We start from the raw sequence: 24,750 nt of genomic DNA, 5'->3' as shown, positions 1-24,750 counted from the left end.
ATTGGTGCAACATAAATAAATTCCCCCCCCCCCCCCCCCGCCTCCATATGTCTGGTCTCGTTTGAAAGGATCCGTGACATTTTGAGTCTCCTATGGGCCTGACATACATAACATATGCTCTGTGATGTACTGGAATAATTTCATAGTGAAGTCACCGGACTGAGCAGCGAGTGAATCGGTAACATTTTAACTATGTAGCCCGAGCTTAATACCAATATCATATTTGTGGTGAAAGATTCTGTTTTTCTTGGTCGGACTTGCTTCCTAGAATCCTGGTTTCGCTGCAATTGCACTAACTCCTGAGGACTGGGTTTCTAATTATTTAGCAGTGGACCACCAGTAAGTCCTTCCTAAATCCTCCCTTGATAATAATCGACATAATGAGAAGTAGAGCTTTAGTGTCTCCGTACACACCCTGTTCTATTAGTTTAAGATGCTAATATCATACGTGGAAACGTCATCCATTGTACTGTAGCAGGAATAGTCAAAATATCATTCTAAGCATCAATGTATCTAATAGGTGGACATGTATAGTAGCTGGAGTCAGTCCCTTAACAAAGACATTTCCCTTCCCCATTCAAAGCCGAAACAAAATTGAGATTGTCCTTGTGTCTTTTTCCCAATTGAGGCTATGTTCACACTATGTAAGTTCCGTGGAGATATCCACGGAACTCACGTGGTGCTGAAGGCTGAAGGGATCCTGGCCGGAGTGTATACACATAGTATAGACTCCGGCCAGGATCCTTAGCGGCACCATAAAAAAACTGAATAGCGGCCGCAGAAAACCATGTCAGTGCACACTTTGGAGCAAGCGACTGCGGCTGTACGCTCAATAGTGTGCATTGGAGTGTTCTGATGCAGGCGCACATGGATACACCCGCATCAGAACTCTGTGGCGCTAAAGATCATCCAGCCGTTACTGCAGGGATGATCTTTTCTGAGACCGACAGTTCCGTGACCTGGCCGGGTCACGGAACAGCCGGTCTCATACATTGTATGAACATGGCCTGATGTTGCACACTGCAACAATCAATCAGACTGGGTAGACAATTGAAAACAACATAGGCTATGTTCACACAAGGTCCAAAAAAGGAAATAGGCGTCGTTTTTTGTGTTTAAAAAGACGTCCATTATTGCATCATTATAAGTGACTTAAATAAAATGCATTGAAGTCTATGGAATAACAGACGTCTTTTGAGGCAGACACATTCAAGCCAAAAGACGCCCGTTATTCCATAGATGTCCGTTATTCCATAGACTTCAATGCATTTTAGTCAACCCACTTAGTCACAGAACGTTTTTTCAGCTCCGTTTTAAATAACGTCCGTCATTTTGAGTCTAAAATAACGGACGTAATTTAGCTGCCTGTACCAGCAGCAATGATGGCTGCTGGTACATTATTTTAGTTTGGGGTTACTAATTGGCCTTTGGATGCGGCTTAATTGAAAAGTCAAATGAGTTTATTAGTAAAGATGGAGAAAAAAACGGTGACAAAAGAAAAACTGTGTGTGAACAACTAATAAAAAATGTCCGCTGTTTGCAAAAGACGTCCGAAAATAACGATCATGTCCATTATTTTGGTAAAAACGCCTGTTATTCAAGACATTGTGAGCATTGGACGTCTGTCTTTTCATTGACTTCAATGCATTGCCATTGCAGTCAGTTAAATCGCGGCAAAAACTGACTTTTTTTTTTTAAACATCAAAATCGTCCGCCTTTTCAAAATTTTTGGCATTGTGTGAACATAGCCTAACAAAGACATTTCCTTTACCCAATCAAAGCCGAAACAAAATTGAGATTGTTCTTGTGTCTTTTTCCCAATTGACAACAAACAATCAGACTGGGTAGACATTCCTGGGTGGAATTCTTCGTGATCCCTGTTCATTAAATGTACGGAGCCACCAATGAATGAAGTCTACCCGACCTTTAGTTAGGGATCTTAGATTAATTCCGTAGCCGATGGGAGATGACTAATTACAAGGAATATAAATGAGATTATAGAAGGGCTTATTATGTTCTGCCATATTCCAGATATCTCATGATAACAATTATGTCTTTATTACACGCTCATCAGATTTGACTCCAAGCTGCTGTAGTAATCCGGCATCAGGAGTCCTAATTACTATAAACTGCTGCCGTCTCCAGCCACAAGATTACTACAGCCCTTATAACACTACATATATATATATATATATATATATATATTTTTTTTTTATATATATTATTATTATTATTATTATTATAGTTTATTAGCAATATATGGTGAATAAGACAGAACATCCATGACAAAAAAAATGATACATTTTAGCTAAAACTTTGTAATTAGCAAACTGTGTAATAATCTAATTAGGCGACGCACCTGCTTCACGCTGGGGGGATACAATACAATGGCGTACACAAGCGCATTAATACTGTATTTTCATGCCTTATGTCTCTTAATCCCTGCAAGTCTGGCCATTTATTTAATAGTATAAGCTGATTAAGACACTTTTGGAATAATGACGAGACTGATGCCGACATGTCTGTGAATACATTGAAGCTGTCTATTGTTTTGCAAGTTTAAGCAAAACACAAATGAAAAAAAAAACCTTTAAACCCCCCCATCCAAGCTAGATTGTTTTTTTCTGTGACCAATTTGCCTCCTGTTATAGTCAATGGATGCTGCAACTCTTCAGAATCCCCTTAACCACTTTTTGAACACATTTTGCATTGGAATCCCCATTAAAAAGACTGTACATTGCATTATAAGCAAACGTGGAAACTTGGTAGTGACATAAGGGAAGACATGCTGCCGAGATTGCACCCCATCACTGGAGCCGAGAGAACAAAAGAAGGAACATTTCCAATACTATGGAGCAATAATGGGAAAAAGGACAAGGCTGCCAGAGAAAGAAGAGGAGGGGGCTGCCAGAGAAAGAAGGGGAGGGGGCTGCCAGAGAAAGAAGGGCAGGGGGCTGCCAGAGAAAGAAGGAGAGGGGGCTGCCAGAAAAAGAAGGACAGGGGGCTGCCAGAGAAAGAAGGGCAGGGGGCTGCCAGAGAAAGAAGGGCAGGGGGGACTTCCAGAATAAGAAGCGGAGGGGGCTGCCAGAGAAAGAAGGGCAGGGGGGACTGCCAGAGAAAGAAGGGGAGGGGGCTGCCAGAGAAAGAAGGGCAGGGGGCTGCCAGAGAAAGAAGGGGAGGGGGCTGCCATAGAAAAAGGGGAGGGGGCTACCAGAGAAGGAAGGGGAGGGGCTGCCAGAGAAAGAAGGGCAGGGGGGACTGCCAGAGAAAGAAGGGGAGGGGCTGCCAAAAAAGAAGGGCAGGGGGGACTGCCAGAGAAAGAAGGGGAGGGGGCTGCCAGTGAAAGAAGGGAGGGGGCTGCCAGAGAAAGTAGGGGAGGGGCTGCCAGAGAAAGAAGGGCAGGGGGCTGCCAGAGAAAGAAGGGCAGGGGGCTGCCAGATAAAGAAGGGGAGGGGGCTGCCAGAGAAAGTAGGGGAGGGGGCTGCCAGAGAAAGAAGGGGAGGGGGCTCTGTTGTTTGACATTGAGGTGTCAAGGTTAGTATTGAGAGGGAAAATGAGGAAGAGAGTCATTCTGGGCGCCAGAAGAAGAAGGAGGAGGAAGGAGAAGAAAGAATAAAGGGGAGCCATGCTACTGAATACAAATGGGAACCATGAATAAAAGGGGGAGCCAAGGTGGGGATTATGAATGCAGCTATGCTGTAGGAGAAGGGGGCAATGCTGAGCACTGAATTTGAGAATGAGAGGACAACTATGTCAGGAACCAGGAATAAGATGGGAAGCCATGCTGAGTACTAGGAATGAGAGGGAAAGTTCTACTGGGAACCAGGAATGTAAGCAAAACCATGTTGGGTATTAAGGATGAGAGAGGAGCCATGGTGGGGACCAGGAATAAGAGGGAAGGTCACATGTGGAGGACACAGAATCAGAGGGTAGCCATGTTTGGGAATAGAAAAGGGACGAGATAGGAGGAGAACAAATTCTGGGAATAAGGACTCAGAGAAGAGTCATGCTGGGGACCAGAAATGAGATCGGGAGCAACACTGAAGACTAGAAATGGGAGGAGAGACACACTGGGAATTAGGAATGAGATGAAGAACAATGCTATAAACAAGAAATAAGAGGGTCCACGTTGATTGACACGTGATTTTGGGCTAATCCACACAAGAATCTGCACAAAAAGGTTTCACAATCAGAAGTAACAGACTTCAATGTGTTCATTTAAAGGGGTTATCCAGTGCTACAAAAACATGGCCACTTTCTTTCAGAGACAACAAGACTCTTGTCTCCAGTTTAGGTGCAGTTTGCAATTAAGCTCCATTCACTTCAATGGAACTGAGCAGCAAAAGCTGGAGACAAGAGTAGGGCTGTCTCTGGAAGAAAGTGGCCATGTTTTCGCAGCACTGGATAACCCCTTTAAACTGGGTCTGTCATCATAGTGTGTTGGTATACTGAAAGAGAGCACCAAATGTAGAAAGGTCCACTATACTATCAGCCCGAAAAGTACAAACAATGGTATTTCTAGCGATTTATAGATTTACAGTATACTTTACTTCGGCTCTCACCAGTATTGCTGTGCTTTTGTATCCTTATACACTGATAAAAGATCTAAGCATAATAATACATCAAAGTAGCAGAGAAAAGCTTAAAACTATTAGAAGTCTACAGTTCCTTTTCTACTGTGCATCATTTTGAGGACAATTGCTATTTTCTCATGGGAAACAGATGCCGAACACAACTAAGTCATCTACCCCCAATATCTTTTATAATCCAAATGCATCACTGGTCTGAAAATAAAACGTTCTGGGGCAATAATAAGCTGGATCTGGTCTAGACGTTATGCAGTTTAATCATAGCGGTACTTTAGGAAGGCAAATAACTGGTTTTATAGGTTATTGAATGTATTTTTTTTTTTGGTCACTGTTACTACTATCACTAAATCTTTAGCGAAGCTCCTTTAAAGTGTCACTGTCGTTTAATTTTTAATTTTTTTTGCAGAAATCAATAGTACAGGCGATTTTAAGAAACTTTGTAGTTGGGTTTATTAGCCGAAAAATGCATTTTTATCATGAGAAAGCAGTTTGAAGCTCTCCCCCCTGTCTTCATGGTTTTCTATGGAGAAGGGAGGGGTGGAGGCACCAAAACAGGACAACAAAGAGTTAATTTACAGCTACATCACTGGGCTATCTCCTCTGAAGTCAGCACTGACCTCTCTGACCTCTGAATACCGGCTTTCACACAGCTCCCACTGTGTAATCCTATGTTCTCTGCTCTCTGCTGGCGATTAATCTCCCTCCTCCCCCTCCCCTCTCCATAGGTTACACAGGGCTCGACTAATGTAAAAGAGTCGAGATTTCCTGATAATGAGCATTGAATGAGAGAGAGGGGGAGAGGAGGAGGGGGGGACCTTTTTGAATGCAGATAATGTCATATTTGCCTAATAAACCCAATTACAAAGTTTCTTAAAATCGCCTGGACTATTGTTTTGACACAATGCATTGAATAACTGCCATTGTTCAGCACTCAAAACAACGGTCGCTGTTCAATACATTGCGTCAAGACAACGGCCATTGCTGCATTATTGCTGTGTGAAAACGGTTTTAAAGGAATACAACGGACGTTCTTTTTATAAAAAGTAGATTGTGTAAACATAGCCATAACGTGGTCTGGAAAACTTCTGGACTCCAGCATCAGGTCTGTGTAGTGGGTGCACAGTGCCTAACCCCGCCCCATACACTGACCTCTTTGTCACAGTTGTTTCTATTGTATTGTTTGTACTGGTAGCTAATCCTGTAATTGAACTTGACTTTTTGTGGATTCTCTACTTTAATGCATCCTGATCCTGTTTGACCTTCGTTACCTGACCGCTTGCTTGTTTCACTATTTTTACATCTAATTCTACAGTACAGTGACTGATACCTGATTCTTCCTGACCCTGGTTACCTGACTCCTAGCTTGTCTGACTATGGTAACCTCTGCTTACCAGTACCCCATAATCGTTTTGTCTTATCCCCTGCTATCAGCTACTAACCTGTTTGACTACACTTTTGTCTTCATAACTCATTGTTCTACCCCTGCTCTACTGATACTATCCATTGTTGCTGCCTATAGCAGTTATATCTCCAACGCATTCCCACTGTATCCAGTTTCACCCTCACTAAACATTAACTAAACATTTTAAATCAGGGAGGAGGTGGCTGAACATAACAACATGTACTTACCTCCCTGGCTCCAGTGCTGGGGTCCACTGTCCTCCACTCCTGTTCCCGGTCCCTGGCTGCTTCTAGGTCTGAGTGGGGACCTGCAACGTGACATGTTAGTAGCGGAGTCCCGCCTCGGTTGCTGACTGGCTGAGCTCTCCTGACACATCACAGCGCAGGTTTCCACCCAGACCTAGAAGCAGCCAGGGACCAGGAACCGGAGCGGAGACAGCAGACCACAGTGCTGGAGCCAGGAAGGTAAGTACATGTTGTTATGTTCAGCCACCTCCTCCCTGACTGCTTTTTTTTTTTTTTTTTGCCGGGACTTTTCCTTTAAGGAAATCAAACAGTATAATTTAGCTTTCAAGCACAGTAACGCAATTGGCTTTTTTTTAAAGCAATTTAGAGAGTTGGGAACAAGCTGTTATTCTACTTCTAATAAGTGAAGTACTTTCACACCTTCAGTATACTACTTACTCCTCTCTTTGCTTTGTCTGCCAGTAACTGCATTAAACAGTCATCCAAAAAGCCCAGCTATACGTCATAAGCCTGACCATGTCCTGCAGCAGGGGATTTGCCGGAGCTTTGAACAGTCTGTTCTCCTGATGGTATGACTGAGCCGCTGATGGGAGAGGATAGATGATGCGGCTTCCCCCCGACTATGAAGCATTTCATTAGTGTCCTTACTTCACATTTTAATCAGTCTCCTTGTAAGTTACCACTTTCTTGAGATCATCCAACATCAATGAAATTATACCCAGATGTTTTCTAGTACAGCGCAGGAGGATACCGAATTTCATTTTAAATTGGCAAATTTACTAGAAAAAATATTTGATACTTTATAACAAGTGTGTTTGTTTTACTCTGCTCAGCTTAAATGTCTTATAATTTAACCCAAAGTAGCAATGTAAACAGTCTAAAATTACCTCCCTAGGAATAAAATCAATCGTGAAGCCTACTTTCCTTATTGAACCCATTTACAATATGATCCTTGTGGCTGATGAATAGGACGTACATTACTACATCCATTACAGAACAACATGCTGAAGAATACACGCCGCCTGAAAGACACCAGTGCTTTGTCCTGTATGTATATATATATATATATATATATATATATATATATATATATATTATATTATATTATATATATAGGAAATTAACAAAATTGTCATAATTTCCTATATTCTATGGCAAGTGGCTCACCCCCTGGCACGAAATATATAGTATACCTAACAAGGAAAACTTTCACTGTGTCACAATAAATCCTTAAGTCTGTTTACAGGGGTAGTTCACAAAACAAAAAAAAACATTTTCTTTGAAATCTTTTGGTGCCAGAAAGTGAGATTTGTAATTTACTTCTATTAAAAAAATTTTTTCAAGTCTTCTTAGTTGCTGTATGTCCTGCAGGAAGTGGTGTATTCTTTCCAGTCTGGAGAGCAGGAGAGGTTTTCTATGGACATTTGCTACTGCTCTGGACAGTTCCTGACATGGACAGAGGTGGCAGCAGAGAGCACTGTGTCAGACTGGAGTGAATACACCACTTCCTGCAGGACACACAGCAGCTGATAAGTGCTGGAAGACAGCCGTTACTGTACAATATACTGTATAATCTGGTTGTCTAATAAATTGCTGATTGGGTCCTGGATTTAGGTCCTTATATCCCATACAAATTCATAAAATAGCTGTGTATCATGGAGGGGATTCTCAAGGGGTCAATGACAACAGGGAGAGCACTAAAATCCCTTCGTCACCACTTAAGGGTTAAATGAGAAGTCTTGGGATCTGCAACCGGAAGGGGCAGGGGGAATTTTGATAACAAGTACAAACTTACCTCTCCCTGTGCCCGGCCTCAGGACTCGCTGGGCTCCAGGAACTCCAGCACTGACACGTCACGACCAGATTGATGGACTGGCCGCTCAACCTGTCAGTGACCGGGGTGGGATGCCGCTCCAGTCACTGATTTGCTGAGTGGCCAGTCCATCAGCCGGGACAGGCATTTGTGACATCATCAAACCTTGGGGGAAATTGACTTCCGAGGGGGATCTCGAGGCCGGTCATCGTGGGCACTGGGAGAGGTAAGTGCCTACTATTCATCAGTAATAGTTTAAAAAAAAAATAAAAAAATATGGAGGCTTTAAAGTGTCCCTGTCGTAATAACTTTCTAAATCTTAATCAACAGTAGATGTGATATAAAGCAAGTTTGCAATTTACATTGATTCATTATTTTTTTTAGTTATCATGGAGAACATGGCACTTTCTGTTTTCGGAAAACAGGAAGCAGTCAGAAAACAGGAAGTCCTGTCTATCCCAGGCCATCTGAGCGCTTACAGAGAGAAGGCAGTCATGGACTGATGGACACATTGAGCCGTGACTCTCTATACTGGCTGGAATTTCTGTGTCTAGTCTGCTTTTTCAACCAGCAGACAAGCAGAAAATCTGCCTTTAGGATACAGTAAGTACAGCTGTTATATAGCAGCCTTCAGGAGACTGGACCTGGATACAGTAAGTATAGCTGTTATATAGCTGCCTTCAGGAGACTGGACCTGGATACAGTAAGTATAGCTGTTATATAGCTGCCTTCAGGAGACTGGACCTGGATATAGTAAGTATAGCTGTTATATAGCAGCCTTTAGGAGACTGGGCCTGGATTTCTGGTAAGTATAGCTGTTATATAGCTGCCTTCAGGAGACTGGACCTGGATTTCTGGTAAGTACAGCTTTGTTTTACAGCAGAATAAAAAAATAAAGAAAATGAATGTAAATTGCAAATTTGCTTCATTTCACATCTACTGTTGATTTAGAAAGTTATAACAACAGCAACACTTTATATATTTATTTTTTAATGATAGGTATAGTTTAAATATTCCTGTAATAACTAATAATATAAATCTATATTTTACCAAAAAACTCACAATGGATGGCTAAATATTAGAGATCATCTGTTAGCATTAAGCCTCAAGTGCTAGAAGTGGCAAAGAGAATATAGGGTCTGGATGCAGCTGTACAGAGAAGACTTGGACACCACAGCCTGTCTTGTACTGAAACAGTAGACCATGACTGTTAGCAGGTTTCCAGATGTGCAGTTCAATATGGATGCAACCAATAAATAAATAGATGGTGATGGATGGAATGCAAGTGTTTTCCCCATAGAAATTGTTCAAAGAGTTAAAGACATTAGTGAACAAAGCTGCCGTACCGGTACTGTTCCTGAGAATCCTGACCTCAAGCCAGACCTTCATATTTACCCATCTTGCTTAGCCTCGGCCAGATGGAATAAGAGAGATGTATGTTCTCATTGGCTTTCTCACAAAGCGAGCCGCAGCTAGGCAAAACGGTGATTTATACATAGCAAGCTGCAACAGTCCCATAAAGAAGGCTTTCACATAGACGCCCGTTGCTTTCCTGGCAAAAGTGCAAGGTAGAATGATAGGCCCATATATGTAATCTGAAGGCTGTCGATGCTATCGAGAATTCATGATATTACCCATAGAGATCTAGGGGCATTTTTTTTTTACATTAAACCCTGAGAAAAAAAACTCACAACATGGAGCTTAGACATATCAGCAATGGAAATGATAGCGGTACATTGGGGAAGTGTTCTATTAACAAATCCGGACATCTCCAATTGCTAGGAGAAATGACCAATCAAATGGAAAAGCAAAATCCAAGCCCTATAGTTTTAACCACAGCATAGAAAAAAAGCAAAACATAAAACCTAACATGTATTAATATCATAAATAAAATATTAACTCATTAACCCCTTCCCACTCCAGGGCATTCCAGTACATCTTGGTGGCGATATAATTAATGCTGTGGGGCGTACTGGTGCCTCTTGGGGATCTACGTCTGAGCCTTCCCGATTGGTGACCGGAGTTGCCTGTCAAACACAACCCCACTCCCACTGCAGCGTTGCTGGTGGATGCATCCTGTAGATGCCACACTGAATGTAATTGTTCAATATAAAAAAAAACCTAAATTTACGTCTGATATAAAGTCTAATATAAAGTACAGTACAATGGGGGAGATTTATCAAACATGGTGTAAAGTGAAACTGGCTCAGTCGCCTCTAGCAACCAATCAGATTCCACCTTTCATTCCTCACAGACTCTTTGGAAAATGAAAGGTGGAATCTGATTGGTTACTAGGGGCAATTGAGACGGTTTCACTATACACCATGTTTGATAAATCTCCCCCAATGTGTCACCAAAAACAATCGCACAATGAGTTGAATATGAAGACAGGTCCGATTTGAGAAATGTTGCTGTGTCCTAAATACCAAAATTGGCTGCATTCTTAAGGGGTTAAAGGGGTTCTCTAGGATTAGAAAAACACAGGTCCCCCCCCCCTTCAAAAACAGCATTAGTCGTCCTTCGTTTTTGTGTGGTCTTGTAGCTCAGTTTCACAGAAGTGAAGGGAGCTAAGCGGTGGCATAGCTAGGATTCATGGGGCCCCATAGCAAAAAATTGTGTGGGGCCCCATGAATTCTGTACGTTCCCAACCCCCCCCCCCCTCCCCCTGACCAGCATACATATATACTCAATCAGCCCAGCGCAGCCCTCGGCATGATCTCATTCTCCTGGCTCCCCAGTGCGCAAGTGACATCACTTGTGCACATGGGGGCCCAAGGGAATGAACGCCACTGGTGGCTGTCCAGGGGAAGGGGGGCTTGGTGCGGGCTGGCGGCTGTCTCTGGGAGATTGGTGCAGCTGTTGGCTTTCCAGGCGGAAGGAGCATGTTGGGTTGGTGTGGGCCAGCAGCTGTCCAGGGAGGAGGGCTGGTTTGAGCAGTACCATGAAGGCAGATCAAGCTTCATAGGGGTGGGTCCTAGCCCCCCCTACCGAACGGGCCCTGTAGCAGCTGCGTGGTCTGCCTCCATGGTAGCTATGTCGGTGGAGGTAATACCAGAGATAACCTGAGGAACTAGGATATGATAATATCTTTTACGTTCTGCTCTAATTATGTCTCCTATGGCTATGATATGATAATAATAATAGTAATTATTATTATTATTATTATTACTCTTTTTTAATGTACCTTTGTATAGTAAATAGGTAGGTACAGTAACTGCAGTTCTATATACTTATTATCAGAAACAAGGACAGGGTTAGGGAACCTTTGCTCTCCAGCTGTTGCAAAACTACAACTCCTATCAGGCCTGGACAGCCAAAGCTAAAGCTTTGGCTGTCCAGGCATGATGGGAGTTGTAGTTTTGCAACAGCCGGAGAGCCGAGGTTCCCTACTCCTGAACTAGAAGATAAACTTTCATGGGTCCCAAGGATCCTGATTTGTTTAGACAACACAAGTCTCTGTTTCCACCACTAGGATCCTGGCCTTCCTCTGTATAGGATTCCTAACGGATCCATTACAATCTGTGTTGCAATAACTTCCATCTGATTTGGGTCCTACAGGTTTTGTTCTTTTTGATGGATTGAATAGTAGTACTATACTATTGTGGCTGTCAGGGAGCAAAAGAAGCTTGATGGGAAAGTACTAATGGAAATGTGAATAAGGCCTAACATGCTAAAAAAAAAAACGGAGATGTAAGGTGAACAGATGTGGAAATGACAGCATTGATACAATCATCATTGCATCCTCATCATAGCATAGTTCCATTCCGATGTATGTGCACGAGTCCCATCTATCACTTATAGAGAAGGTGGATTGAGGACAGCCTGTAGTAATCCTTCTCAGGAGAGAGAGCAGACAGTTTTGTTTTATATCCCGGTACACACACATGTAAACACTGCATTGCACAATATTTCATCTCCAGACCCTGGCACAGATCATAAAGAGAGATAGTTCTTCCTAAGAAGCTTGTATGCAATGATCAAGGAATGCAAACGTGTTCTCTGTCTTCTTACTGGCCTCCACTACTAGTAAGAAATCTCAAAGATCAAGAGTCCGTCGTCTTGTTGTGACACCCGTTACTGGAGGGATCGCAGACACATTTCCCAATGTTACGAGTGTCTTCAAAGGCATAAAACAATTCAGGTATATTCATCCCTTTAAGGCTATGTTCACACATCGTACCTATTAGGAAAAGAACGGCAATTGTTTTCAATAATTGCATTTCATGATGCAATAATTTGCATTGAAGTCAATGCAAACAATGGCCGTTGTTGCACACAATGTATTGAACGATGGCCGTTGTTGTATTTCTGCCCCTTGTCCATAGACTTCAATGTACAATTTGGATTTAAAACAACGGCCGTTGTTCGATCTTCACTTGTCTTGCGCTACTGCAAATGAGCCAGGATATTTAAGAGGAGAAGGATGAGTTTAGGCTGCACCCTTTTTGTTCACATAGTGACCCTTCTGTTTAAAGGAGTCTCCTAGTCACAGTACCCACAGTACCCTCTTTTCTTTCCAATAACGCCATAGTTAGGTAGAGTTACCTCTTAAAGTAACTGGATAATGTGCACAATGCAAACATATACAATGATGTGAAATTCTAAATTCTATTGCAGATTTTGTGGTTTAATAAAGACAACAGGAACTACACCCCGTTCATTTTCCTAAAGATTTGGTTCGAGCAGTAAGGCCTTATGCACACGTTCAGGAATTTTTTTTCACGTCTGTAGAGTCCTCCCGCTATCTACCCATACAGTCCGCAAAAAATTACGGATTGGGCATCTGTAGCACATCCATATTTCCGTAAATCTGTTTTTTAGGAACGCAACCTATAAACATGTGACTAATGACTCATCCTTTTTTTTTTAACGAAAATATGGATGCCGAAAGGTTACAATCTGTAAAAAATTGCGGATCCCATTGATTTCTACAAGAGAATCCACAAAAAATCGGGGGTCTGCACTAGGGCGAGTCTTTTTTTTTCAGGATTGGTTTGCGTCCTAGTAATCTACTGATTATGTGAATAACCCAATGGACATCAATGTGCGGAAATACAGATCTGTAGATTATGGGACGTGTGAATAAGGCCACATGTTTATGTTAGTATCCTTCTGAAGTTACGTACCTGAATCAGCGGCTGTGATTAGTAATATATATTGGTCTTTCATCTCTCGGTCCAGACTTTTCACCACACTAAGTTGTCCATTAGATGACAATCTGAAGGCGCCATCCTCATTGCCAGAAGCTAGAGCATATGTTAATCTGCTGTTAAGTCCCTGGTCATCATCTCTGGCAACAACCTGAAACAATAAAGCAATTCTTAATTTTATCTTATCAACCTAGACATTCGGCATTCTACAAAGGTATCTAATGTTTCTGCTTAAAGCCCCTATTACACGGGGCGATCAGCAGGAGCAAGAGAGCGTCAACCTGTCAGGTCAGCCCTCGCTTCCTCTTCGTTCCCACTTACCCGTTCGCACTGACAGAGAGCCAGTAAGTACGGGGGGCAGGGGGTGAGAAGCTGCGGGAGGGGCTTTCAGGACGATCTAAAGATCATAGGAGGTACCAGCAGTCTGCTGCCGCCGCTCCTATTGCACAGGGAGCGATCAGTGGGAGCAAGAGAGCGCCGACCTGTCAGGTCAGTGCTCACTTGCTCCCCGTTCCCCGCTTGCTGATGGCGCTGTTACACACACTGACTGCGAGCAGGTAAGTGCAGAGGAAGGGGCACGGGGAGCTACAAGAGGGACTGCCCAGTCGATCTTTAGGTCATTCGGGGAGTCCATAGGACATAGCGGCGGTCTGCTGCCATCACTCCTATCGTTGGTATCCTAGTTGTTAGTCTTTCAACATGTTGAAAGACGTTGAAAGACAACAATCAGCCAACATTGTGTTTGTCGGTTGATCTTGGTCTTTTATTACACAAAGCAATTATTGGCCATAATGTCCAATAATCAGCCCAATACGAGCGATAATCACTTTGTGTAATAGGGCCTTTAGTCAAAAGAAGTCAACAGAAGTTACAATTACCTGGAGCACAGTCTTGGGTAATACATCCAAGTTCTCTGGAACATTTACTGAATAAGGGGACAATTCAAATTTCGGAACCACATCATTAACATCGGTAAGAAGAATGCTGACTGTGGTTGTGTCTGTCCGTGGGTTACTACCCCGATCCGATGACTGGATGACCAAGGAGTATGATGATTTCTTCTCGCGATCCAAAGGCTTGGCTATTGATACCATTCCGGTGACTGAGTCAATCCTGAATTCATTGCTTGGATTTCCATCTATGATGGTATAGCGAACCATGCCGTTTATTCCTTCATCTGCATCGGTTGCTATCAACTGAATTAGATCTGTTCCAGTTAGGGTGTTCTCACTTATCTCCACTTTAAAGAGATGTTGTGAAAAGTGAGGATTATTGTCATTAATATCAAGAATAATAACCACAACATCCACGGAAGAAGAAAGGGAAGGTTCTCCTTTATCGGTAGCTATGATTGTTAAAGTATAGTTGGAAATATCTTCTCGATCTAGTTCCCCCATCAGTCGCACCTCACCATCGATGTTTCCAATACTGAATTTATTCCCCAAAGAGCTAAGCAATGAATACTGGACATAGCAGTTTGGACCGCTGTCTGGGTCTGTGGCTTGGGCGCGAAATACAATAGTATCGGTAGGTGTGTTCTCTTGGACATAAGTCAACCTAGGAGATGTGAAGCTTGGTGGGTTGTCATTGACATCCAGCAAAATAATGGACACTTCCACGGTGCTTGTGTATCTGTATGCAGGCGGAGGGGCCAAATCATGAACTTGTACCACTAGATTATAGAAGGACTGGCTTTCTCTGTCCAGTGTCTGAAGAATACTTAAGACTCCATGCTTGTTAATCTGGAACTGGCCCATACTGTCTCCTGAAGATATGCTGTATAACAGCTTAGAGTTCAACCCTGAAAATAATACAAAAAACAAAGTCAGACACATCTAAAATACACTGATGGAATTCAATGGGATATTCTCATAAAACAATTAAAGGGGTATTCCAGGAAAAAATAACTTTTCCCCTATCCACAGGAGATGGCGGGAAGTCCGACCCCTGAATCCCCCAGCGATCTCCATATCGGACCCGACGAATATGTTATGAATAGAGCCCCGGGTCGGCACGCCACCCGCAGCTCTATACATCCATATAGAGCAAGAGAGTATGTCGGAAGAGCACTGTACTCGGTTCTTTCCATCACTCCATAGGAATGAATAGAGCCACGGCGCGCATGCCGCCCCGGGCTCTATTCATACCAGACCCGGCGGGGTCCGATGCGGAGAACGAAGGGGGGGTTTCAAAGGTCGGACCTGTGGATCGGGGAAAAGTTAATTTTTACCCGGAATACCCCTTTAAGCTCCAGATGGGCTTTATGGTTATGTTGACACACCATAAAAACGACAGCCATTTTTTATTGTACTGCCGTCATTTAATGGCAAATAACAGTTGTTATTATACAAATAATGGTCATTATTTTCCATTAAATGATGGCAGTTCAATAAAAATGAACGCCTGTCATTTCAGCGTTGTGTGAACATAGCTTACGTCTGTAAAATATAATTAATTTACTCTATTCTTTATCATGCTTTTTGTAGGTTTTTAATGTGTTAGATCTCTTTTCATTTTTTAGCAATTACATTATGGGTGATTGGGGTGTCTGACCTTTGTACCCCCTGCTGATCTCTGTATTGGGCCCTGGCTTCTGTGTAATGAATAAAGCTGCAGGTACTCAGCTCTTTCCGTTAGCTCCATAGGAATGAATAGAGCCGTGGGTCATGTGCTATACCCATGACTCTATTCACAGAAGCAGTAATAATCAGATACTAAAACTTGTTCTTTTATTTTAGTTTGTTTCTGGTTTCAAACTGTAATCTTTTTTTATTTCACTTTTTGTACATTGTTATGGAGGCTGCCATATTGCCAGAGCTGCTTTGACAGCATTTAATGACATGCTTTACAGCAAGACTCACGGACGTAGATGACAATAAAATTACTGAGCGCACTCTGTGACCTGTGAAGAGGTCATTACACAGGGAGCCGCTATTGTCTCCTCTATCTACTGGTGTCACATGACTCTGCAATGCTGTACAGAACGCTTTACAGCAGCCTCTTCTTGTCACTACAGACACAACAGGAAGTCTCAGCTCAGTTTTAGTCCTAGTGGTGGAAATGAAAGCTGCAAGATATTAGGATTATTTCATAATGGAAAAATCGAAAAAAATGTCACCCAATTTTTTTTTTAAATATGTTTAACATAAAAACATTATTTAAACAATAGGTAATTTCTGATGACACATTCCCTTTAAGGAGGAGCAGATCTTGCATTTTTCAATCCTGATTTTTCTTATAATATGAGAATTTGTTCATCCTGTTAAACAAATCTTTTATTTCTCCAGCCAGATCAGAAAGACCGTAGGACTCAGCTGGACATATTCTCTGCACATAACCAAGGGTCTCATATTTTAATGTAGTTTTGGGAAACACCCTAGACTTCCACTCCATGTTAATTTATAGAACCACTACATAGTTTATCAACTGCTTCCACATGTGAACCATAGGGTCCCATTCTGTCTTTGTATTAGAAGTAATAATTCCTGGCATAAAGAAGCGGATAATAGAATACAGAACTATAATGAGATCACAATTACATAAAACCATATTGAGAAAACAGAAGGAACCCGTGCCCGGGACTGCGAGACGTATTAGATCCTTCAGAAAACTGGCGGACCACTAGACGCAATGACTCGGTTGATAAAAATGAGTCCTGAAATAAGCCACCGAAGACAGGATTATAGAAAGGAGCTTTACCATTAAGCAGAGCTAGTAGCTATGGATAGGGAATCAATTAGGTTAATTGTCCGGCAAGGCTCGCCTTACACGCCCATTGTACTCCGATTCATTTCCATGATTTCTATTGTTGCAGTTTATATTGGCTTGTTAAGTGAATAGCAGAATGTAGTTCTTATTTACATGTCTCAATGGTTATTATTCTACGTGCCATATTAATTACAGTATATTATATTATAATGCCACATTTCTTAATAACAACGACTAATCTTCCATTCGTATACAGAAGAAAGAAAACGGTAATATAAACAAGTAGGAAAGTTCCCTTCGTTCCCAGTCTCCAGAGCTTCTCATGGACAAGGGTTTAATGTCTGCAGACACCTCCAAAGTACTGTCTGCAAATGAATATTATGACAATAGGCATAATTGGCTCCTTATTATGATAGATCTCGGGTTGTTTTTCTAGAAATTAATGTAAAATTAGTAAAATAAATGAAAGAGAGCTCTAATAAAGAGAAGGGAAAAAATGCAAACAACATCATGTGTAAGGGCCCTATTACAAAAAATTGTTATATTGTTCGAATTTAAACAATAATCGTTCTGTGTAATTGCGGGCAACGATCGAAAAATCGTTTGTATGTTAATGATCGTTGATTTAGATCTGAACCTAAAATAATCACTAATAGTTCTCTGTAATTCCACATTCGTTCGCTCAAGTTCTACATTTCTAATTTTTTTCATTAATCATTCATTTTTTCATAATCGTACAATCGCAATAACGATTGTAGTAACGATCGTATCTAATGACCATTGTTCTGTGTAATATGGTGAACGATTTCAAGTTATCGATAAAAAATCTTGTTTGCGATCGTTTATCGTTAGTCGTTAATCGTTAAAAGTCGCTCAGTGTAATAGGACCCTTAGGCTATGTCTACACTACGTAAAAGTACGGCCGTTGTTGCCACCAACAACAACGGCCGCACTTTATGCAGCGTGGAACATTACCTATTCCTCTATGGGATCCCAAGCCGGAGTGTATACACATCATATTCGCTCCGGCTGGGATCCCATGCCGGGCCGCAAAGAACTGACATGTCAGTTTTCTGCGGCCGCAATTCAGTGAATAGCGGCAGTAGAATACCCTGTCAGTTCACACAATGAAGCGAGCAGCTCCGGCCGCTTGCTTCATTGTGTCCTATGGGGAGTTCTGATGCGGGCGCACGCTGATGCGCCCGCATCAGAACGCTACGGCCATAAAGATCATCCAGCCGGTACTTAAGTTCCCGGTCACAGAACAGCCAGTCTCTTACAAAGTGAGAACATAGCCTTACAGTATGTGCTCCATTGGAAATGACTATGGCGGGAAATGAAGGGCTAATGGATATCATGGCCCCGATTTATCAAAATGAGATGAATTGGTTGTCATTGGCCGTTATCTGTCCGATGTGTCTGATTTTTGTCTCAGATTGATATAGCAGAAAAGTGTTAACATTATCCTGGTTATTTGCTCCTCATAAAAAGCTTTCCTGGGCAAGCACTGCTTATTAAAATGGCACGGCTAACAGAATCAGGGTAATGTTGAATATTATTATTATTTTTATAAAAGTCACCATTAAATCTGCATGGACCTGCATCATACATGTAAGGTATAATGTAAGTCCATGCCAGGTCCATAATGGTTTCAGGAGGTAAATTGAATTATTAAGAAGGGGCTTCTTTATATTTGTAAAAACTATAAGTGCCTCTAGAGGACTTTTATAAGCAATCACTAGATTGCTCATACTGATAAATGCTTTAGTTTCACAGCATTAACAAGTTAGATTGACACTCTGCTAGTACAGCTTGCCAAAGACAGGCTATATGAGCAGATCACTCTGTGGCCAGCATGGAGGCCTACAGAAGACTTTCCACTGACATGTAAATTGTTTAGAACCCAGCAAACAAGAGTGTTACAACAAAACAACTGGGCCCCATAGCAAACTTTAAGTGGGGACCCCCTCATGAATCTCCCCCCCTACACACATAAATTGTACATACACACACAAATGGGCACACTAACTACAGTAGATACACACATGCAGATATACATACACACAAACAGGCACCTCCCTCCTCTGTTTCAGCATTGGAGGGGAGCAGGAAGAAGCCTGAGCTCATAGTGTAGAGGTGAGAGAGGGGCATAGGGTACACAGTACTGCATCTCTACACCTTTCTGCCTGTCATCACTGTCTCTATATAGTAATTAGTATAGTAATAAATTAGCAGGAAGCACCTGTGTACATAAGGGGAGGATCTCCTAGTATTTTCCCATTCTACCTGCAGAGGAATGGAGAGAGGTAAGAGCTTGTTCACACTTGTGTTGCTTGGCGTCCACTTTTTCCGCCGGTGGCGCCTGCGGGGTCTGGGGGGGGCCCTTTAGGGTCTGGTCCTATGACAATGAGGTTGCAGGGCCATTCTGTGGCCCCCCTTCTCTGCTTGTGCACGCTTTGCGGGGATTGTGGTCGCTGATCGGCACAGTGATGTTTTTTGGTTAGGGACTCGTGTATCAGAAGACCTGCACGTGGTACATGAGGCAATATGGTTTGACCAAATTATATACTAACTTCTGATGTTGGTTTTAAATGTAGCTGAATATGCTTTCGTGTCAGCCATGGGTGCGATGTGCAGCCATTTCTGTCTCTTTGGCTTGTGCATGTCTCTATATAGTAAGCTGGTGGTTATCCAGCTTACTGTATACAGCCTGTGACTGGGATGACAGGCAGGAGTATACTGAGTGGCTGGGCTGGGGAACTTCTAAACTAGGAGGCCGGCCCTGCCAGGTCCCCTAATGCCTTGGGCCCCGTAGCAGCCGTTATGCAACCAACCAGCATGTTATGGTACACTCTAGCAATATGCCATTATTTGCCAACATCGGACAATGTTACAAATAAGGCGTATGAGTTTTTGGAAAATAAAATGTAGTTAGTAGACTAGGAAGGTATCCTACACATCCGACTAATTTTTGTAAATCACTCTCTCATTTTTAAATTCATGTTTTTTCATAAGCTACAAATATGTATTTAGAAGCTTTGCTCGAAAAGAAATTCTATACCGAGAAACAGATTAATACGACCACTGATTCTTAAAGCCTCGGCAGACACTCTAAGTCCCAGTAAGGATTTTTCTTTGAATGGATTTGGACTAGTGTCATTGTTGTAAATATTCATGATCGGTGTACGTGGAAACTTCCTGAACAGCAGACGGTTCCTTTGTGTAGATTCCTGCAAGCATTAATCATGAATGGCCAGAGTTGGAAAGGGTGTAGGGCGAATGTTTGCAAGCACAATGTTCAGGAAGCTACTAAGATAAAAACAAACAATATAACAGGAGTAGTACTACTGGGGGAACAAAGTTTACAAGGTAAAAAAAAAAAAAAAAAATCAGGAAAATAAATTAACAGGGACACATCACATAGATGTCTCCTGACTATGATACCACTAATAGAAAGACACTATTATCTAGTAAATGCATGTTACACTGCTGGCATGGTCCGATACTGTAGTATGGACAGGGGCTACCATGTGTAGTAGTGTCATAAAGGTCTCAGATCGGTCTGTTTTATTGCAATGGGTTACCCATACAATCAATAGGCACAGATGCTAATTATTTAAGCATAACTATCATTTCAGGGTCATTTTTCTGAAAACAATAAATATCTATACTACAAGCGATTTTAAGAAACTCTGTAATAGGTTTTATTTACCAAAAGAGTTTCCTTCTGTACTCAAAAAGCTGTTTTCCTACCCCTCTCCGCCCCTCACTTCAGAAGAAGCAGGATTTCTGTGTCCATTATGCTCTATGGAGAGGGGAGGGGCTGAGAGGAGTGAGTGAGTACGGAGCAGTCCTGCACAACACATTTCAATCTTCTCTCAGCAAGTTCCTAGATAAGCATTGACCTTTCTGACCTCTGAATCCAGCATTTTAGGTGCCCAGACAAACAGTCTACAAACAGCTGAGCTTTGTCTCTTCTTCCTGCTTACTCATGTCCCTCGCCCCCCTCCTCCATAGGATATAATGAACACAGCAGAACCCATCTTCACTGGCTTCTCTGTAATAAAGACGGATTTGACTAATAATGAACAGATAAGAAGTGAGGGTGGGAGGAGGCTGGGAGATTGCTTTTTGAGTACAGAAAGAGGCTTTTTTACCTAATAAAACCTATTATAGAGTTTCCAAAAATCGCTTGTACTACTGATTTCTGCAAAAAAAAAAAAAGAAATGACAGTTACACTTTAAGAATTGGTTTAGGGGACATCTAAGAAAATTCTTATAGGTAAACATTTGTTATCATTAGCACAATTTTATCATTTAAAATGAATGTACCACTTGATAGAGTCAATAAAGACCCCCTATAGAACCTGATCGCCACCGCCGTGTACATTGCAACAGGGCTGTCGTTCTTCATATCGCCGCCTAGTTCCTGGTTCTCCTCCGGTTTGTATATGTGCAAATGTAATATCGGTTTGGTGCCATGGAGGTGGGCCCAGCACATGGGGTGCACCGATATCTCCTCCCCTCAGTGATGCGCCACCTTTAGAATGAGGTCAGCCTCACGGGGGGGGGGGCGCTATCGGGGGCTATCAGCAGGTTAGATTAATCTAACCTGTTGATAGTTCCCCTTTAAATAATAGTTACAACATCCTATAATAATCCTTTTTGAATGTGAGGAATAAACTTTGTAATGCTGGAGCAGAGATATCCATTTGGCCCCAATCCATCATCTACAGTCTAATTAAAACAATTAGTATATGAAAACTTTTATTGCATTTTTCTACGTGATAGCATTTGGCAGAAAACGAGGGGTTTAATTTACTATTAATGCACGATCTCCCTTCCAGTGTTTTTAGCTCGGCGGGTTGTCACGGTAACGGCGGTACTTAGCATATTGCGGAAAATAAATACTTGCAATTATCTGAGTAAACAATCTTCATTTTATTTAAATAATCACACTATCTGCAATGTGCTTAACATTCACCGCAATGACTTCTCTAACTTTCCCAGCAGCTGTTTTTGGCATAAAAATGAAGTCTGCCCAATATGCCAGGATCCCAGATGTCTGTAGCAATTCCCGACAAGCAGTTTATACGAGTTACTATTAATGTTCCTACATTGTGATGTTCCCAAGGGAAGGATGAACACTTACTCATTCCATCACCTCTTATGGGCTACACTATTTTACATACTCACATGTTATCAATGTACAGAACTACAATCCTACCGGAGGCAAAAAAATACCGTTTGCTTAGCGTTAATAAGATAATAATAGTAACAACATATAGATCAGAACTAGAGATCAGCACAACGGATCGGCCAGGTCCGTTCCGTGACAAGGTGATGGAACGGCCGGCCTCTGAAAAGATCATCCCGGCTGGTACTGCAGTACCGTCCGGATGATCTTTGCAGCCGCAGGGTTCTGATGCCGATGCATCCGTGCGCGCCCACATCAGAACTCCCCACAGCACACTATGGAGCGTGCGGCTGGAGCTGCACGCTCCATTGTGCGCACTAACAGGGTTTTCTGCGGCCGCTTTTCACTGAATAGCGGCCGCAGAAAACTGACATGTCAGTTTTTTATGGCGCTGCGAGAGATCCCGGCTGGAGCGCATACTATGTGTATACCCTCCGGCCGGGATTCCATAGAAGACAAAGTAACACATGTTTTCGTAAAAAGAACAGCTGTTGTTGCCAATTGCAACAACGCCTGTACCTTTACGTAAATATACGTTGTGCAAACATTGCCTTAGGCTGTGTTCACACAACTTAAGTTCCGAAGTAACTACGGAACTTACATTGTGCTGCAGGCTGAGGGAATCATGGCCGAAGTGTATACACATAGTATGGGCTCCGGCCGGGATCCCCAGCAGCGACAAAAAAAACTAACATGTCAATGCACACAATGGAGCGAGCGGCTCTGGCTGCACGCTACATTCTGTGCAGCTGTGAATTTGGATGCGGGCGCCCGCATCCGAATTCAGCGGCAGTGAAGATCATCCGGCCAGTCATGGAACGGCCGGTGTCTCACGCCATGGCCTTACAGGAGCCGACAGTGAGCGGGTAAAAGTGGGGGGGCCTCTAGGAGATGCAGGAGAGGCTCCTCAGATGATTTTTAGGTTGTTCGGGGAGCCCACAGGAGATAGCACGTTACACAGAGCGATGGTCATCAGACCGTGCTTAATTTTCCAAAAATCTTTCAACATGTTGAAAGACAAGGATCAGCCAACATTTGCATGTTTGTTGACTGATCGTTCCCTTTTACCAGGAGCTATTACACCAAGCGATTGTTGGTCGTAATGGGCAATAATCGTCCGAATATGGCCGATAATTGCTTGGTGTAATAGGGCCTTAAAGTAGATGACTCTAAGGTAGATGAGATAGCTAACCCTGTATGGATAAGGGGTAAAAATTGGAAATGAGAATACACCTTTGGTGTATGTTCCTACAAAGTATTTTTGCTCAGTGTTTTGCAGCCAAAATCAGGAGTGGATTTAAAACAAAGAAATGCTATGTTTGCACACTGTTGAAATTGAATGGATGGCCACACTTTCTGTGTTTTCAACCCACTCCTGGTTTTGGTTGCAAACTAATGAGCAAAAATACTGTGTGTGAACATAGCCTGAATCAGTTCAGCTGGTTGTGTTACCCATACCCCACAATGGGAGACAATGGTAGGTCCTATAACAGATCCTCCCTGCCACTCCATAAAAACTCAGGCCTATGTTATATAACCAATGGGCTCAGCAGCATGGCTATGATCAGCAACCCAACCTTCCTAAATGTCATTACTAGAGATGAGCGGAACTTTCGGACTTTCAGTCCGAAAGCCGCTCACTCCAGTGCAATGCCTGCGATCCCGGGTGCGTAGTTGCGCTACCGGGAATCTGCAGGCAGGATCTTCCAGGGAATTCAAGATACATCCAGGGAATGTATCTTGAATTCCCTGGAAGATCCTGCCCGCAGATTCCCGGTAGCGCAACTACGCACCCGGGATCGCAGGCATTGTAATGGAGCGAAGATGCCGTCGGACCAAAAGTCCAACGGTTCGCTCATCACTAGTCATCACCCACATCGGCTACTAGCCTGGGTGAGACCTACACCCCTACAGTACCAATATGCTTTTGAAAAACAAATGCTCGACAGAAATAGAATGGAGCTTGTTATAGGTAAAGAGGATCCATCGGTTATTTTTAGAATCTATTGTACACCTATTCGCTAGAGCTGTCATGACTCTATTGTTAAGGAAAGGAAAAGCCAGGGAACCACTAAGGTTGGAAACAGTTATGGCCTTTATATAAATCTATGCTTTTTGCCATTGCATAGGGTTCCATTGGGTCATTTTTATTCTTCCACATTGGGATCTGGAATTTGAACATCTTTGAAAACAAAGAACCTTGTGCCCTATGCCACTATCATTAACCAAATAATTATTCCATATTTTCATAATGGAAGCAATAATTAAAGGGGAATAAATCTAACCTGCTGATATGTCCCTGTTGCACAGGAGACGCCGAGGAGGAAGGTATGTCTGTTACCTTCCTCCTCGGCACTGTTTCCGTGCAGTTAGTCGCATTCCCAATGGTCTGGTGAGCCCATTAACACCATAGGGTGGGGGTGTTAGGAGCACTGCCCTCCCCCATAGCGTTGATCCAGCCCTCTCCATTCATTATTATTAGAAAGGGGCGGGCCACCCAGGCAGTGCTCCTAATGGTGCCCCAGTGCTTCTAACAATCTCACTGGACTATTAAGCAAGCTCCTAACTATACCGCAATGGCGCAGCGGAGCAGGGTAAGAGACGTATCTTCCTTCTCGGCGTCTCCTGTGCAATAGGGACATATCA

At 42.6% G+C, this 24,750-nt stretch overlaps 1 protein-coding gene across 1 annotated transcript in view; it reads right to left on the bottom strand.

The window, feature by feature from the left end:
- FAT4 (FAT atypical cadherin 4) overlaps positions 1-24,750 on the bottom strand; it is a 222,090-nt gene that overhangs the window by 41,713 nt on the left and 155,627 nt on the right. Inside the window, exons 5-6 of the mRNA XM_069978580.1 lie at positions 14,078-15,000; positions 13,176-13,350 (exon numbers count right to left, since the gene is read on the bottom strand). Coding sequence (XP_069834681.1) covers positions 13,176-13,350; positions 14,078-15,000 — 1,098 coding nt within the window. The remainder of the gene's footprint in view (positions 1-13,175; positions 13,351-14,077; positions 15,001-24,750) is intronic.

The sequence above is a fragment of the Dendropsophus ebraccatus genome, chromosome 7 (genome assembly GCF_027789765.1).
Source record: "Dendropsophus ebraccatus isolate aDenEbr1 chromosome 7, aDenEbr1.pat, whole genome shotgun sequence".
NCBI lineage: Eukaryota > Metazoa > Chordata > Amphibia > Anura > Hylidae > Dendropsophus > Dendropsophus ebraccatus.
This window is presented reverse-complemented; position numbering and strand designations above follow the sequence as displayed.